Source organism: Miniopterus natalensis, chromosome 2, assembly GCF_054644295.1.
Source record: "Miniopterus natalensis isolate mMinNat1 chromosome 2, mMinNat1.hap1, whole genome shotgun sequence".
In the NCBI taxonomy this organism is placed as follows: domain Eukaryota; kingdom Metazoa; phylum Chordata; class Mammalia; order Chiroptera; family Miniopteridae; genus Miniopterus; species Miniopterus natalensis.
Genome location: NC_142082.1, coordinates 16726561 through 16744313, shown reverse-complemented (window position 1 = coordinate 16744313; position 17753 = coordinate 16726561). Strand labels below are relative to the sequence as shown.

General features: G+C 37.5%; 1 protein-coding gene across 4 annotated transcripts in view; it reads right to left on the bottom strand.

Moving 5' to 3' along the window:
* NRG1 (neuregulin 1) overlaps window positions 1-17753 on the bottom strand; it is an 889211-nt gene that overhangs the window by 28186 nt on the left and 843272 nt on the right. For all 4 annotated transcript variants that reach the window (XM_087814157.1, XM_087814158.1, XM_087814156.1 and 1 more), the window contains one exon: window positions 7454-7583. In XM_087814157.1, coding sequence (XP_087670283.1) covers window positions 7454-7583 — 130 coding nt within the window. The remainder of the gene's footprint in view (window positions 1-7453; window positions 7584-17753) is intronic.

Here is a 17753-nt window from a genome sequence, read left to right as displayed (position 1 = left end):
CAATCTAGTAACCAAGACTTCCACACTGCATCAGTCAAATAAAAGTTGTCCTTAATAATAACCTTACTACACTGTGAATATCCTGGTATGTTTACTATGTAATCAAACATAAAGTCATGTGTTCTGAAAATCCATTTAGTGCTCAGTGAATTTTTTATATTCTAATTGAATAAATTATTTCCCATTTTTTTTGGTGGGATGCTAAATATATTCAAAGATATATACAGATTTCTACTCCCCCCCCCCCCCCAATTTCTGGTTATTTAGGGTTTGCTAATTTTATAAACCATTAAAAATGTTTTATGGTTTTATAAATGTATGGTCAAGTTATAAACTATTTTTTCTCTTTCTTTCTTTATTTCTTGGTTTCATTAATTTTCATCAGGCCTTCCCTAATGAGGCAGGAGAAGGGAAACAAGGTCCACATCTGATATTTCCTCTCTCTTTAGTCATCACTCTACAATGGCATATTTGGACAATTTTAAATACCTCGTCTAGAGAAGTATCCCTATTGTCTTTTTGCTCTACCTCAATACTAGTTTTGGTATGAACTTCACATTGTAAAACATCTGAAATAATTTCTTTGGTGTCTCTATAAATTTCAAATAATGGAAACGCCAATGAATATATATTGAGGGGTATCAGTGGGTTTCAGTGTTAGGCGTTCAGGCCTTTGCTCTCACTCTGAATAACTGGAGCCGGCAGCGTGAGCACCAGCTCACAGGGCACTGGTCTGTGTGTCCAGCGTTACATGGTCTGTGTGTCCAGCGTTACAGTGCAAATGCTGACCTTTGTCACCCCTGCGCCTGTTCGGCATCCTGGCTGGGCCTCGCCCACTCCCTGGCTGAGAATCTGTGAGGTAGATTATTCTTATTCTTCCCCAGATATACTGTTTCTATTAGTCTGCATTCTTCTGAGATGACCCTCATTCTGTCATCTACCTTTAAGTGAAATTCCTAGAAGTCTGTATGTATATGCTTTTCTAATTTGTGTTTTAGTGTTTTTTATGACATCACCTGCAAAAGACATTTATTTCCTCAAGGGAATGCCTTCTTCAACATCATTAAAGAAAATATTAAATATAAAACGTTCCAATAACATTTCCTTTAGATCCAACCCTATACCTCTCCATCATCATTCAGCTAATATGTCACATCCCCTTTCTTTTTTAAATTATGATCTGAAGACTTTTCTCAATCCATGAGATGCATAGTGGCCACACTAGACTCACAGGCAAATACTGGGGGGGGGGGGGGGGGGGAATCCAAGTTGTCGTGGCTCTCCAATGTTGTTTTTCAGAGTCTAAGACATAGAATCCCAATAATGAGGATGGCAGTGTTTATGAAATAACCCATCCTTGTTTGAACCTTGGTGCCCTCTCCAAAGCTCTGTTTGCACAGCTTGCTCCGAAATGCTCATCTGTACACCCAAACCCTGCCACTGTTTATTCTACATGATGTATCTGTAAGTTTGGGGTCAAGCAATTCAGTTGGATATGGGATCAATCCACATCCCATACATCTCCACATCCTGTGTGACACAATGACATATGGACTGCTAATTTGTGGTTGGGTCTTCCTCTCCAGAGAATGCCCTTTCCTGTCTCATCAAACAAAATTCTGTAAATTCAGAACAGTTTTATCTACTCTACGGGCAGCATTTTTTGATGAAATACCTAAATATTCATGTTTTACTTATATCACTCAATAAAATTTTTCTCTAATTGTGCATTTTATTTTTAGATAGACTGTATGCCTCTCAAAGGAAGGGTTGCAGACACTTTTTTTTCAGTCTTTGCCTCTGACTAGTTGAGGTCCCTCATTATATATATATACCCTTATTCTCTAAATATATTTCAGAGCACTTGGTACACCTATTACTATATTTAAATTGATTACTTGAAACACATTTATTACTCGCAATAGCCTATAGACTCCATGGAAGCAGAGACCAGAGTGATTTGTTCCCAACTTCATACTGGGCACCAGCACAGAGCCTGCCTCAGGGAAGCAGCTCAGTAAATACATGGGGCTCCCTGGCTGGTTTTAGAACAAAGGAAGCAAAGCTATTAAGACTACTTAGTCAGTGTACCTGATTTTAGGCAAACTGCACCTAAATTGGTTCCTATAAAAACAAAAGGATTTCCTATAATCAATCAGTGGGTGAAAGTCAAAATGGGTTAATATATACCTAGAAGCACACAGCAGGATTCTAGATCCATGAGGCAAACAGAAAGAATAGAAGACATGGTCCTCTGAAGAGCTGATGATCTTGGCCTAAGCCACAAGAGTCCCACTCGGCTCTCTCTGATAAATGCTTCTGTACCTGTTAAATGTCATAGCATTTAACTACAGGAGGGCGACAGGTGTGACATTCATTCTAAAGAAGGAACTCTTTCGGGGCTGGAGTTGGAGTACAATTGGCCATCTGTTCTTAAGGATTATCCGTTCTAACTCAATATACATCCCTTTATCTAGTCCAAATTTCTCTTTCTACAGCCAAGATGAAGAGGCTGCAGGACACAGCTATGAATTTGAATCATCATGGCCCTTTTCATTATGTTCATCTAGCTGCTAATAAGTAGTATAAATATTATCATCACCATCAGTATTATGCCAAGATTTTACAAAACTTTAACCTTAGCCAGTGTCTTTGACTTTCTCTCCCCATCTTACCTAGTCTTAGAATTTCTCTATCCTGTACAGAAATCTCTCTTCTCTGAACATCTGCTGTGTTTATGGTGCCCCTCTCCTGCTCCAGAAGTTACTATCACTCCCTATTAGCTATCACAAGTGTCCAAAGTCCTCTGCCTGGCCTCCAGAGCTCAGAAACTGGCTCAGTGTCTAACTCAGCTTTTTGCTTTACTTCTTAGAACGAAGCTGCTGGTTTAGATATGCACGTCACAGGGTCTCACAGAGGCCATTACTGCAACTTCAGTGCCTGTCTGCTACATAAAAAAGAACTCCATAAATAATGGCTATGTTTAGAAAGTCTTCTCCAACTTATTCCAATCTTTTCCTTCTTTAAATTCTCATTACCATAATTATCAACATTGCACCACTTGGGATATATTCACTCTTATTGAGTCACTATTTCAGCTACTTAATTTTCTTAAACTAAGTTCCCAGGGACAGAGACCAAGCTTTGTATTTTCAAAAATGCCTGCCATAGATGTAGCTGTTCTATAAACAACTGCTTACTAATATTTCATTTATTGAGTTCAATTTACTATAAATTTGTTCTGACCCAATCTACAGTTACATATTCTCCATAATTGTCTCCTATAAAAATACAATATAGGCCCTTATATATACTACATAGTTTCATAAAAATTAATTATAAAAAATCATAAGCTCATATTTGAAGGCACTTTCCATCTTCCTAAGATTTGTTGTTTTTTGCATAAAAGGAATATAATCATCAGAGCTATGAAATGGTGTGTCCAATGCAAAGTTATAAAGCTAGCTGGTGGCCCCACCGAACCAAATAAAAACTGCTAATGTTAAATAAGATGAGGAATAGGGGATTAAACATGATAACACAGTCTGTTAAGACAGGTGTTTATATTTTTCCAATGTCTGCAGAGAATGTAATACTACCATTTACTTTTTATTATAAGGCAAAAAATCCTGCTTTGCCAGAGTTAGAAGTACTTTAGGAGAAATGAATTCATTTAATTTCACTAACTTCCTGGGAAGAAATGTGGAGGGCGTATTAACTCCATGTTAGGAATTTAGATCCTGTCTAGAGAGTTGAAGTGAGCGGGCTCGTGACTGTTCAGCACGACTGGTGGTAAAAACTCCAGTCCCCCCATGGGGAAGCCACATCTGTCCACGGGACAGCACCATGGGTTCATAAATGTGTTTTGGTATAAAATCATTTTTAGATTTAGAAAAATCACATCAACATATTCCAAGATAGCTCTCTACTAAAACTGTTAGAAGAACAGATATACAAGAATGAGGGGGCGATGCTGAGGAAAGTTTGGTCAATGTTATGTTCAAACTGTCTGATTTCTTTGAACTCTGTGACTATGTAGCGCATCAGACAGTAAAAGATGAAATGTTTCTTTTCTCATTTTCATATAGTCTGGGAAAGGAACTCTTTTTTCCTCAGGATAAATTTTCAATGACTACAGAGGGAAGAGAAATATAACAGATGAGAACAACCACTAAAGTTTCCCCACGGGCCCGGGGGAAATCCAAGCAAGCAGCACAGGCTCCTCGGGGCGCTGTTTAACTGTTTTATGTTTAATCCACTGGAGACCCGGTGCTGACGGGAGAGACAAAGAGATGTGCTGTCCAGTCTTGGGCTCCGGCTCCCAACAGGACAACCGCGGGTTAGGTGACCAGAGGGAGCGCTCGGCCGTCCCTGCCGGCGGCGTTTCCGAGTCATGTCTCGGTCAGGACGGGGCTGCTCCCGACCGGGGAAGCTCAGGCGCCAGCGCCCTGCGCCGGACACGCCCGTGTGGGAGCTATGGCCTGTGTCGCGCACAGGGCCGCGACGCGCCACAGCGGCATCTGCACGCTTTCTCTTTCCAGCCAAGCGGTCCAGTGAACAGTGTGTTATCCTCAGACACGGTATCTTATGTGTCTTGGTTTCAATTCTGAGTCATGATTATATTTAATGCTATAAATGCTTTAAAGACAGGGATTATTTTTTACAAAAACACTTTTTTTTTTAGCAAAAAAGGCTTGAAATATTTTGGGTGTGAACTATATTCCAATTCTTCGCTTAAGGTACTGGCTCTTGCTTTGATGCGTCAGTAAAGACATGAACCGAAAAGGCTGGGGGGAGGGGAGGAGATTATCAAAATCGTAAGTATTCAAGTTTCTTCCTGACAAGATGCAGTCATAAGCTTTAACATTTTTCTGAAAAATTCTAATTACAAAAAAATTAAAAATAAACTTATGATGCCCATGGGCTGAGAAGTAGCAGACAACAGAACCCTCCAGACAATGAGCTTGGGGGATACAGAGTGTTCGTTCACAGTTTGCTACTTTAATAATTATTAGAGAAATAACAAACATTTCAGCATAAGGCTTTTAAAAATATAGCAAGTATTTTTTTTTTTTTTTTTTCCTAGATTGGGCTTAAAATTTAATGAAAAACTGTGTAGGTGAAAGAGAAATTGCAGTTGTTGGCACAATACCAAAGTGGAACAAATGAACAACACCCCTGCAACTGCATGTTCTATAGGACGTGGGAGGGCTGCAGAGTAGCTGAAGTTAATATGTGGAAAATAGCTGCACTGGTTCCTTAGAGGTATTTGGAAACTATATCACATGTACTCACTCAGCTTGTAAATCTTCGCAAAGGCTATGATGAAAAATGATCATGTTTCATTATTATAATGAAAATATAGTGGCTCAGATGTTTTTCTAAAGAAGTAAAAATATAAGACATAGATAATATGGGCACTTTGTTTAAAAAGGAGGAGAATTTAAGGAACTATGATTTAAGTGTTTTTCAAGAAGATTTATTAAAACATAATTGGATTGTATGCCTGAGATTAGGACAGAATAACAAGAGTTCCACATGTAATAAATGAACCTCATATTTTACAGATTATAACTCAGCTGGCGTTTCGATTTTGATCTGAGAGAACCTTATAGAAAATTATAAAATTTGTCCATCCTGATTTACTCTGATAAATATGGGGATGCTGTGTTTCTATTGTATTCACAGCAAGTTGTAAGAACCAAAGACTAAAACTGACCAATTTTGATTCTCTGCTCTAGCCATATAGATCTAGATATAATGGTGATAAAACAGGGAAATCTAAGATTAATTTTAAAACAACAAACATTGATAGTCATGTGAAATAATTCAAACCTGGAAAGAAATAATTTTTTTCTACATACCCTTTCATCTTTACCTAGCTTTAAATTTTTGAAAAGACTTTTACCTATTAATTTTATTTTGGCTTATAACTATTACCTCTCTATATCAAGTGATGCTTAGTAATTGAAGCGCTCTTGTGATTCCTAGTCTTATCCACTCCAACAAACTATATTGACTTTTATAAGTTGTCTAATTGATAAAATCAGCTATACAACCAACAAAACTTTTCTTCTGGAACCACTTCTACTCTTTTAAAAGAAAAGCTTTTGAGGGTAAAAAGTAGATCTGGGGGTACTCCTTCATGGGGTCCCATGAGAAACTCTACACACGGCGCATGTCCAGAACAGCACAGAGAACAGCAAAACATTTCTTACAAAATGGCATTTTTCTTTGGTGTTATGATTGTAAAACATGTGTCCTTTAAGATGTACTTTATTACTTACAAACAATGAAGGGTTTTTTTAGAACTGGCACATAAATATTTGTACACTATTTACATGATGTATGGAATTGGCCTTCTTAATAATTCCTTGTGCTTTTTTATTTCCATTTTGCTAATTACTCTATTAGCTCTCTAACAAACTCATTCTTCTTTGTCAACATTTAAGTGACAAGCTAATATATCCTGGAGCAGAAGTCAGTTTTTATGATGGCATGCTTTTTTTTTTTTGGTCATGTAGGACCAGCAGTGCTTCTTTAGAACAGTGGGACTCAGCTACTGGTCAGCTGCAAAATACATGTGTATTTTTCATCATTTCGGTGAGACAGTAAACATTCCTGTACCACATGTATGTAGCCTAAATATCAAGAATAGAACTAAAATGCATGGCAAGTAAACATGTACTTTTTAATGAGACCTGCTAATTTTAACTACATGGTTTGAATACTCAGTGTACTGATAATATTACTGTTTTATTCTGCCTGTTCAGAGGGACTAACTGTGATACTTCTGAATGGTGCATTAGCCCCTTCAGGTCATAGGACAGAGTGCCATTCTAAATATATCTACAAATATCGGCAGTGCATTGAAGAACATTCTGCTTTCCACACACAGTGATGCTACACACACTATATCCATTTCCAAACACATGCAATTTGTTTTTTGATAATTAGCGAGACCAACTTAAATTCCATTTTTAAAAATAGTGATGAAACAGTAAGTTACTGTCAAGTGTAACAGCTGTGTCTGTAAAGAACCTTCTGTACTTCTGTATCTTTAATTATCTTATTTGTTTTGCAGGTGATCACTGGGCTAAAAAGCGACATTATCTTACAGCTTAACTGCACATCGGCTGGAGAAGCAGGTGCCATTAGTTACAGGCCTCTATGATATCTGCACATCTCTTCTAGGTAACAGTGATGAAAACCACGAAGAAAGCAACTTTATAAATGTGAAGGCAAAAAAAATCGTAAAAAGCAGGAAAAAAACCAATTCTAGATAAAAACAGAGATGACAAATGGTGCAAACTTTTTAAAATAAGCTACAAATAAAAAGCGTTATTCAACAGGATGCAACAAAATTGGAAATAGAAGCAACAGTACATCACGAGACAGAGTCATGGGAGAGCAGCCGTTAGGGACACAGCCACACAGGGGGTTCTTTTCTTACTTGCACAAGTATCTTGAGGGGTTGGAAAGGTCTTTCACCATGAAGCACTCGCCTCCGTTCACACAGAAAGTCTTCTCCTTCTCTGCACATTTCACAAGGTGGCTCGTCCCGGTGGTGGAAGTAGATGTAGCTGGATGGAAGGAAAAAAGAAGGTTTAGAGCCACTTCCCCCTTTCCGCCAGGCCCTTAACCTTCTAGTCTCCTAAGAGGGGCGACCACAGGAGGTGCCACAGGCTCCACTGAACTTTCAGGCTTAATACACAGCAGCAAAGGAGTCAAGTAATTAACTTAAAGTGTAATTAAATAGAGCACAATTAGAAAAGGATAACTCTGAGCAATTAATTTCACAACAACATTTTTTATAACCTGTATTTTATCTTCTAAGGAAGCTGACAAAGAGATCTGTTGTCATTAAGTAGAATACATTTTCCAGCAAAGCTCAATGATAATGATATGAAGTCATGTCTGTGCAGCTCAATTCAGATATCACTTTTTAATGGCAACTAATTGATAAAATTATTTATTTTGGAAATTATGTTTTATATATATATTGATCATGTTTTTAGACATAATATATAGCAAAAAAAATGCAAGTTGGCTTACTTGTTCCTAATAAAAATTTATATATTAATTGAATATATATTATCATATAGATAGGGGCCATTCTTTTTAAAATTTCCATTCTATCCTAATTTCTTCTCAGAAGAACATTTTTGAAATGTCCAACTGCCATCATACTTTTGAGGAAATGAAGACAGTTTAATATTGCTAAAAATGTACAGTAAGCACTACAGTATCCACCCATTTTGAATCAAGAGTAGAAATTAGTCTTAATTTTGGTTTGTAATATCTTCATGTAATAAGCTTGATACTGACTTATCAAACTTTACAATGATCTGAAAATGACGCTTCCACCATCAGGAGCATGGATTAAATAAAGCCAAAGGTCTCGGCATTAGAAAGTCTCTTCAGACCACAGGCAGTGCTCAGTCTCAACCAAAAGCAGTTTAATCTGCATAATGTTTATCACTCATATTATCAGGACAAAAAACAAAACCAGTGTGTCAAGCCAATGAGGTTTCCATTTACTCTCTTGGGGAATAAAATCCATCTTTAGACAAAATATTCTCTTGTCTACGAATCATTCTTTGTGGATTTTAATCCTTGCCTTCCTTAGCCTTAGTTTGTCATTTGCATATGATATTCAGATGACTGTTTACTTTTATTTAACCTGTCATGTATTATTTTTCCATTTCCTTCTGCCTTTCTTTTTCATTTCCTTCCCAAGTCCACATCTTGTTTTGACTTTTTTCCCAGTTTCTCCTCTAACTCTGCTTGATTTTTACTCTACCTGACAGAAACACTCACCATCTGATTGTTCACTTTCTCAGTCCCTCAGACCTTTCCTCCTCTTAGTCTCCCGTTTTTAAATTAGGCCTGTTTGGGGGCCATCTCGCTGTTCTCGGCATGGTTTATAACAGCAAAGGACAGTTGAAATGACCTGCCCTTTGGAGATAGATCTGGCTCAGATCCCACCTCCTGAAGGCTTTGTGTCCTTGAGCAAGTCATTTAACCACCCAGAAGCTCGGTTTTCCTATTTAGAAACTGAGCTTACCCATTATTTGTAGAGATTATAAATAACCTAGGTAAAGGAACTGGCACAAAACTGGCACTCGATGAATAATAGCAGGTATTATTACTGGGCAAGTAAAGAGGATATTCATTAATCAAATAAAAGCTTAATAACAGAAATTTGGGGATTTCGAAGATGCATGTTATTTTTGAGTTACTACTATGGATAAACAAGAAATGGTTCAATTATTTATTATTATCGAAACAAAAAGTTTTCAAAATGGACTTCAAGTATCCTTCACAGGTCTATAAAACAAACCAAAGACACCAGGGAGAGTGAGGAGAGACTGATTTTACCCTCTGTTAGCAGCTATATTTTACTACCTTTATCAGGAAGCGGGGAATGTAATTAGCAACAATTAGTCTGTAAAATTATAGACAACATTTCCATAGATCACATGCCATGTGATGTAACGTAATATTATACTTGCATGTGAAACACTGTTTACATAGGTGTTGTGTATTCGTATTTTCATCCATAGCAATTCCTTTTTAAAAAACATTAGGAGGAAGTTTGCCTTCAGTGTTAAAGGTTTTGCTCTTAAGACTTTCAACTGCTGACAGGGTTCTATGGGATGACAAATTGGACAGGGTCTCCTTGCTGTCCCAAGTGACGGTGCAAAATGGACCACCTGCAGTGCGCTGTCACCGCGTCGGTCCCTGCAGAGGCGCTCCGGGCCTCAGGCGGGCCCCAGTGGTCTCCGAGTCCCTGACAGGCTGCTAAGGATTAGCCCTCACCCACGCCGCACAGCAAACACTGCATCGGGCTCTTTCAGAACAAATCCTGAGGCTTTCGCTAAAAATAACAAAGCCAACATCCCCTCAAAGCAGACACTCCATGCAAATCGTAAACTTACAATAAAGATTAGCAGGGCTATAAGCAAGAGACAGATGCATCATCCCTATTCCTTAGACTCTCTGATCTTGTGTTATCACATAAGCAAGATTAATAAGTGTGTGTTAATACTAGAAATAATTCCTACTTTTTAGTCCTTTAAAAAGATTTTCCCTAAAGTGATTATCCTTTCACTGCTATCCTGTAGATCCAAGCTACGACACATTCATCTGAACAGTTCTAAGATCATTACTTGAAACTAGCAATGGGCTATTTGATAGTAGAATGAGTCTTGGAGACAATGAAGTAGCAGCTATCTCATAGGGTCACCGACTGTCGTGTTTGGCCTTTTAATCTGTTAGCAGCAGTCAGGACAAAAGTGATCGTGGAACTGAAAAGAGCAGAGAACTTCCAGATGACACAGAGGGTGAACTGACTGGGTACAGCTGTTCTGAACCGACAGACAAACACAGGGGTAAGCTGTAATCGTCAGAAGAACCTGGATGGAGATGGTGATATGCGCTCCCTTCACATTTTTGCCAAGTTTTTAAAAATTCTCCTTAGCTGAACTCAGCGGACACCCAGTCCTAAGCAGACGTTTCAGTTTTGCAGGGATTTCTTTTCTCTTTGGCTTACACACGCTGTACTGAGAAGTCTAACCACCTGGTAATTCTGCCAGAAACTCATAAAACAGACAAAGCAGCCTCTCAAACCAAACTATGGAAGCACCATTGCTTCTGGGAGCTTCGGGAGGAGTTTATCAGGGGTGAAGTTAAAGGTTTTGCAGATAGGATGTGGCTCAATATATAAAAGATGACCTTCATAGGTGTTCCTAGAAGTGAGTGAAGTAGATCTCACTCATTCAGTACTTAATCCTGCCTCCCTCCCTGTGTGAGTGGTTTGTCCTAAGCTGGGAGTCTGCCATCTTCTAGTAAGTGTTAAATGAACAGCAATTAGGAGCACTGCACAATATGACTTCGTTCCTTTCATGTTTTCCATTGATATGAACCCACTTTCCTTAGATGTTCCCAACTACATTATAAAGAAGAAAGTGCAAATAAAGCAGTAACTTGTTTTCGGAGAATGCACTCTGGGGTGTTTCACTCTTGACTTGGTCTCTCTTGGCAATTTAGGTCAGGACTAAGGCTTTGGAGACTTAATCATAATTTCCAGACTCCCCAAATCCCATACTACACAATACTGACTCACTCCTTCTTTGTTAGCCTCCATCCCCTCCCCACCTCCACAATTCTTTAATAATTGCGTATTATGGGGAAGGCATAATGACAACAACTAGAGTTACTGGGGATAAAAACTGTAAGACTGTGAAAAATTCTCCTTACAAAGGCAACCTTTATGGATAAAATGTAATGAAATGAACACTGGAGTTAGCTAAGAAGAGTCAGGTCCAGGGCTCTATTCTACCAATTACTGTCTGCATGACTCCTGTCCCGCTGACCGCCTCAGTAATCTCTGCTGTAAAAATGAGATATCACAGTGGGGCTGTGAAGTGTGATAAAATACTTTTTCAGCTGCAACCCTGCACACACATATATAACACTGTTACTATTACTAATGGTATGAACATGGAACAAAGAGAAGCCAAAACATTTCTCTGCAGGCTCTGGAATTCTATACAATCAAGCCTCAAATGTTTCTTAGTACATTATTATTCTATGAAATATGAAAGGGTAACCTCTGCATGACTGTAAAGCAGTAAGTAAATATCAATAATCTATGCGATTTTAACTTTATCACAGCTGCTTGTCAATAATTTATAACCACTAAAATTGCCTATAAAATAAGTTGAAGAACAATTCACGTTAAAAGAAAACAAAACAAAACACTAACATCTTAAATGTGTAATTATTTTCAACTTTCAAGATCCACACAATTCTTTAATCCTTCTGACCAAAACTGCAAGTTACAGGAATTACATTCACTTACAATATTGTGTCATTTTAAGGGTTTAAAAACTCTAAAAGTATTTAAAAATACTGTGACATCCACAGTATAACTTCACATTGTGGAAATCATATTCTATTGCATACTTTTAAAAATATGTGGACTAAAAATTTGAGGAGTTAATTCATTGCTCACTGTTCTATTACTAAATATGTTCCCATGAAATCACACAATATTTCCTGTAGAATGCCAGGCTTTTTCTGCTCAAGGCAGGCTTAAAAAAAAAAAAAATAATGCTTGAAAGGATGGCTGACTTTCTTGCTTGTTTTAAGTGGTGTTTTCCTTATCAGTGAAGTAGACAGCAGCAATAGACCAGGGCCATTACACACATGCAAACTGCTGATAAGATTCACTCTATTCTTCTTTGACAATTAGCAGGAATTAGCATGAATGTACAGTGTTTAACCCACAGAGCAATCATTAGATCCTGTCTTCCCTAAGTGAATGAGTCTTTAGGAGCAGTTTTGAGGACAATTCTTAATGATTCACTTGCAGAAAATTTAACTATGCAGTTTTCTCAATGAAATATACAAATTTTAACCATTTTTATGTTCTAATATGAAACTGTAAATCACTATAACATTACAGGTTTTCTTTTTATACCTTACCTGTGATATCTTCAATGGCTATGGATTTAGAAATCTGCATGCTTTCTTGCTCTTTGATCTCCCAGTTTAAAAAATCTGAAATTGCAATTTATTCTTGCTTGGAATACAGCTCCTCTGCAATTACATGCTAGAAGCTCTGAGCTCCTACTGGCAAAAAAGTGCTTATGTGGCTCCTGAAAAAGAAGCTCAGGAGCAGAAGCCAAGCAGAAATGCTGTGCTACCTAATGCAGCTTCTACAGATGCCAAGGGAATGACATTGGTTTTCCAAAGGGGAAGGCCAGAGCCAGACGCAGAACTACAGAAGCACTGTCACTCTCGGTTGGCAATTTTTTTCTTTTTTCAGAGTACTCATTTAATTCAGTACTAAATAGAAAATAGGTACTTGAAAAGGAAAAAAAAAAAATGACAGGGAGATAAAAGAAGCCTGTCTTGGAGGTTCCGAGAGCCAATATAGTGATTTAAAATAATATACTATCTTCTTGGCCTCTCCTCTGCTGAACTCTACGAAAGAAACAAAAAGAGAAGCCAGAGATGGGCCATCATGAGACCCATAAATGGAACCAGAACTTTCTAAAGTAGAATGAGGACATCTCTCTGTATGGAACTGAGGTGGAAGTACTTACAGGTCCGAGACTACCTACAAGGTGTGAGTTTGTCCAAAGAATAGGTTGACTCCAAAGCCCAATGAAGATCGACAGATTTAAACAATGCGCTTGGGTTTAGGAATCATTTAAACACATACAGAATGGTGGACCAGAAAGAACCTTAAGATACTTTACAGTTTATCCCATATTTAAAAAGGGGATACAATTCGTCTCAAAAGAACAATTCTGTGGTCTTTAATAAAATACCTCTAGCTAAGATTTCACAAAAGTACACAGGGAAAGGCTGTCCAAGGTCACACAAGAGAATCAGGAAATGCTTGCTTTCTGTTGTGTTAAATGCATACAGGGGCTGAAGCAGGGCAATAAGATTGCCTTTAGGTCTCCCTCTCTCCATCACAAGCTCTCGGGGCAGAACCTAACATTATTTCTTCCCTCTTCAGCAGAATGAAAAGTGACCTTCTGGTGTTTCTCCTCATAAAACAAAATTATAATTTTTGTTAATAACACTGATCTCATTTGTAGCTAAACAGAAAGCAGATTCTAAGTTCCCAGCAGTTGCTGGGCAAATGATATGATGTTATTAGATAGTAGTATCCTTAGAAAAACAAAATTGTCAAGAAAGGTTATTTTTCAAACACACAAGTTGCTATTCATTTTCTTTTTTTTCCTGACAGTGCATTTCACTCCTGACCCAGTATAATCATTGTAGTCTTAGAGCAATGTCTCAGTTACATAAATGCCCTGTATGATGTCTGAGCTTTTCTGAAGAAAAGGGAGAGTCTCTTCCCACAGTGGATCACTGACCGGCTGAAATTACAAGAAAGCTACATTTTCTTCCTTACAAAGTCAATACTCTAAAAAGCCAAACTCCAGAAGTACCATCCTGTTATGTATTTTCTACTAATCACTAACAATTTTATATGAGTATACAATTTCCATAGCTGGGAGTCGACAAACTTTCAAGCTGTCCCTTGAATCTTTTCCCATCAATATCTATTCTAAAAGATTAAAATCCACCGAGCCTGCAAAGCAAATATTAGCAGTCAGTCCATTTGACTGGCTTAATTTGATATAGTTATAGATCTCCTCAGGTTAACAGTAGAAGGCACACATTCTTTACTGTACTCTGCCAGTATTAATTTTGTTGGGAAAAGGTTGTGCCAATGTAGAAAATGTTCATCTGCCACTTTCCAAATCAGTCAAATGTTTTGAGGACCCAACAAAACAAATGAAAACAAAGAGGACTAATCAAAGATTCAGTTATTCAGCAAGCTTCTAAAATTTCCATGTGACATTTAAGGACATAGGTTAATTTATTCATCAACTAAAATACAGTTAGAAGTGAAAGTAGATGAAAGGTCAAAATACAGAAACTAGGAGGCAAATTCATATTCAAAAAAATTCAAAAAAAATGTGGCATAGCAAAAAACAACAGCCATATGCTCATTTCAATAGATACAGAATTAACTTGATGAGATTAACAAATCAATTTCTATAAGACCCTCTATCCCTAAATCCAACCTGAATTTAATCAAACATCCAGATATAACAACTAATTTACAGTAAATACATAGATCAGAGGAATATATTAAAAGACACCTTGGGATGCAGTTGTCACAAACCCAGACTACAAAGAACTCTACAAGGCAAATAATTCAGTTTCTTAAAAAATATATATTAAAAGGGACAAAGAGAACTAGAGCTAGAGAAATAACAAGGTGAAATAAAAGAAAAATCCAAAATATAGACATTTAAAAAAGAATTATGAGCCATATATGCTAATAACAGTGTGTGCAACTTCCTTGGATCCTGATTTAAGTAGTTATAAATGTATGTTATTCATAAGAGACTGATATCTGATCGCTGCTTCAATAATTAGTATTACTAAGGGGTTATCATTAATTTGCTTGTGTGTTAAATACATCATGGTTATATTTGAAAATAGTCCTTAACTTTTAGAGCTATATACTGAGATATTTATACATTAAATGATAAGATGTCTGGAACTTACTTCAAAATAATAAGAGGAAAGGGAAGTGAGGGGGATCAAGATGAAACAAAACTGGTAGTTGCTGAACTGGATGATGGCTACATGGAGACTCATTGTTCGTATGGAAAAAGACATGCAGGTTATGATCATGACAAGAGCTTTATTAACTTTGTGTTTCGAGTACTTACAACTATAAACTTACTTTTGCCCCACCCTGTACTATTCTTTGTACTTTTATATATTTGATATGCATGTTTAAATGTATGTTATTATACATGTACATGTTTAAATGTATGTTTATATATGTTTAAAATAAAATGCAAAAACTATCAATCTCAGGTTTTTCAAAACATGTCTTTATAATGTAAAATTCGAATGATACTCTATATCATCTAAATTTATAGATTTTCAGCTAACAACCTAAATCATACTTAACTTGTAAACTCTAGGAGAGATTTTCATCAATGTCAACAACAAGCCAAGGATTTTGACTACCAAAGCTATTATTCAACATTGCTCTAACCAATGCAATAAGGCAGGAATAAAAACAAAAACAAACTGTGGTAAAACTGTAAGAAATGAGAAGATAAAATAATCATCATTTGGAGATGCTATGATTGGATACCAGTATTGACTAGCAAGAAAACCCAATGAAATAAAGGGATCATATTCACAATAGCAACAGGAAATATAAATCAATTAGACCTGCCAGGTGTGAATCTAACAATAAATATACAGAATGGGAAATATCTTAAAAGGGTGATATATTAAGAAGGGGAATTAGGTCTGTGCTTGGGGGTGAAGAAGGCAATCCTTTAAAGAGAAAAGCAAATGAATTTGTGGAGATAGAAAAATGAATGTCTTGTTCAGTGAAAGGCAGCAATTCAGTCTGACTAGTAGATGGATTAAAAATAGGAAGGTGAAGTTAATGAAGGTATACAATAATGCATCCATATGAGATAAGCCCTTGATAACCTGGCTGGAATTAATGTTTACTATGTAGGCCATGGAGAGAGTTAGGTGTTTGAGTAGGTCCATAATTAACAGAAGTAAGGGTCTATTCTAAAACCTCTGGAAGGAGAGAAAATGGAGATGCGACCAGTAAAGAGGCTGTCACAAAGGTCTAGGTAAGAGAAAATCGTTCGAACTAGCACACTCATGATGGGAATGGAATAGGGGCCTGTTCAAGAAATAACACAACTTTGTATTTATATACATTAAAATTAGGTAGGAGCTAAATGCTGGAGCTCATTTGTATTTCACACCTTGCATCGCACCTCTTTCTAAGGCGTTAAAACTGCTTAACACGCATTTCCTCATTACTCTACGCAATCTAGGAAATACCCACGGTAGACAGAAGGGCTGAGGCCCATTCCCAATATTCAATACTTGTATAGTGAAGTAAAAATGTCTAAGTGACAGCCAAGCCACATGATGCTTTTCTCAGGTGACTACACCACATATCTGATGATCTAAAGGACCCCACTAAGAATATACAATACGTTAGTCCCCCTGAAAGCACAAGATACAGAGGTGATCAAGGCAGTGACGTTCCTAAAAGTCCTGGGAGCATCTTTATGACAGAAAATGATTCCAGAAAAAGAATTAATCTAAGCTTTCAACGTTTTGCACAAAGAAGCCTGTATAAAAGTGTAGAAAAATGGGGTCTAGACAATACGGACACACTCTCGCAAGTGTTTCGGGTTTGGGCCAGGTCTCTTTTTGATCAGTGGCTCCCTAACACAAGGGGCCCGAATATTATTCCTTAGAATGTGACCTTTGCAGCTCTGAAACACCAGGCTGCCCTTCGCTACATACCATTAGCCCAATTACTGCAATTCTGGCTTTGTGTGATGGCCGGGAACATAAACAGCCAGATTCTGTTTCCATAAGCACAGCATTTTGCTCACAGGTGAAAGGTCACTGCATAGAAAGGAACGGAGCCGTAAAAGCATGTTCGAACATATGAATCTTGCTCTGCAACACTTGGCCAATTTCAGTCCGCATATTTTCCCAGAAGTCCCAGGAGTTCCTTTTTCCCAGGTTCGTGATCAGAATAGCAAAACACCCCTCCCTGTAACGTGATGCACTATTAAATGTGTATCTGCAGTTTTTAGGTTCCCAGCACAAATTCTAGTAACTGAGTAACACACGGAAATCTAACTTTTTTCAATACGGTTATTGTCATTTACACATGACCAGTCTGAGCAGGAATAAAACAGGGTCTTGAATAAACACATCATTTTAAATGCTTCACCTCAAGAAAACCTTTGCTTTGCCCCCCAAAGGACTAAGCTGGTCTCATAATATCTAGTTCATAATAGGTTTTGTTTCTCTAAAGAGCATATATGTTTTAGAGATGGGGGCTGTGGGGGAGGTAATATTACAGGCAAATCCTGTGCCTTTACAGGAACTGGACCAAAATGATAAATTAGCCTTGACTACATTATGCACAAAGCTTTCCTTAAGCCTTTGTTTTTAGTTGTTGTTGTTTTGAATTTCTGGGCCTTTACGTTCCTACCTAACAGGCACCTGTTTTTCTACTGTTGGCGTTAAAACCTACTGTTCAATGAAACAGACAGGTGCACACTTTGAACTCATTTTCCAAAGTACACAGTATTTTTTAAAAACTGGAGCCACGTGTTCAGCATCTTACTTTCATCACC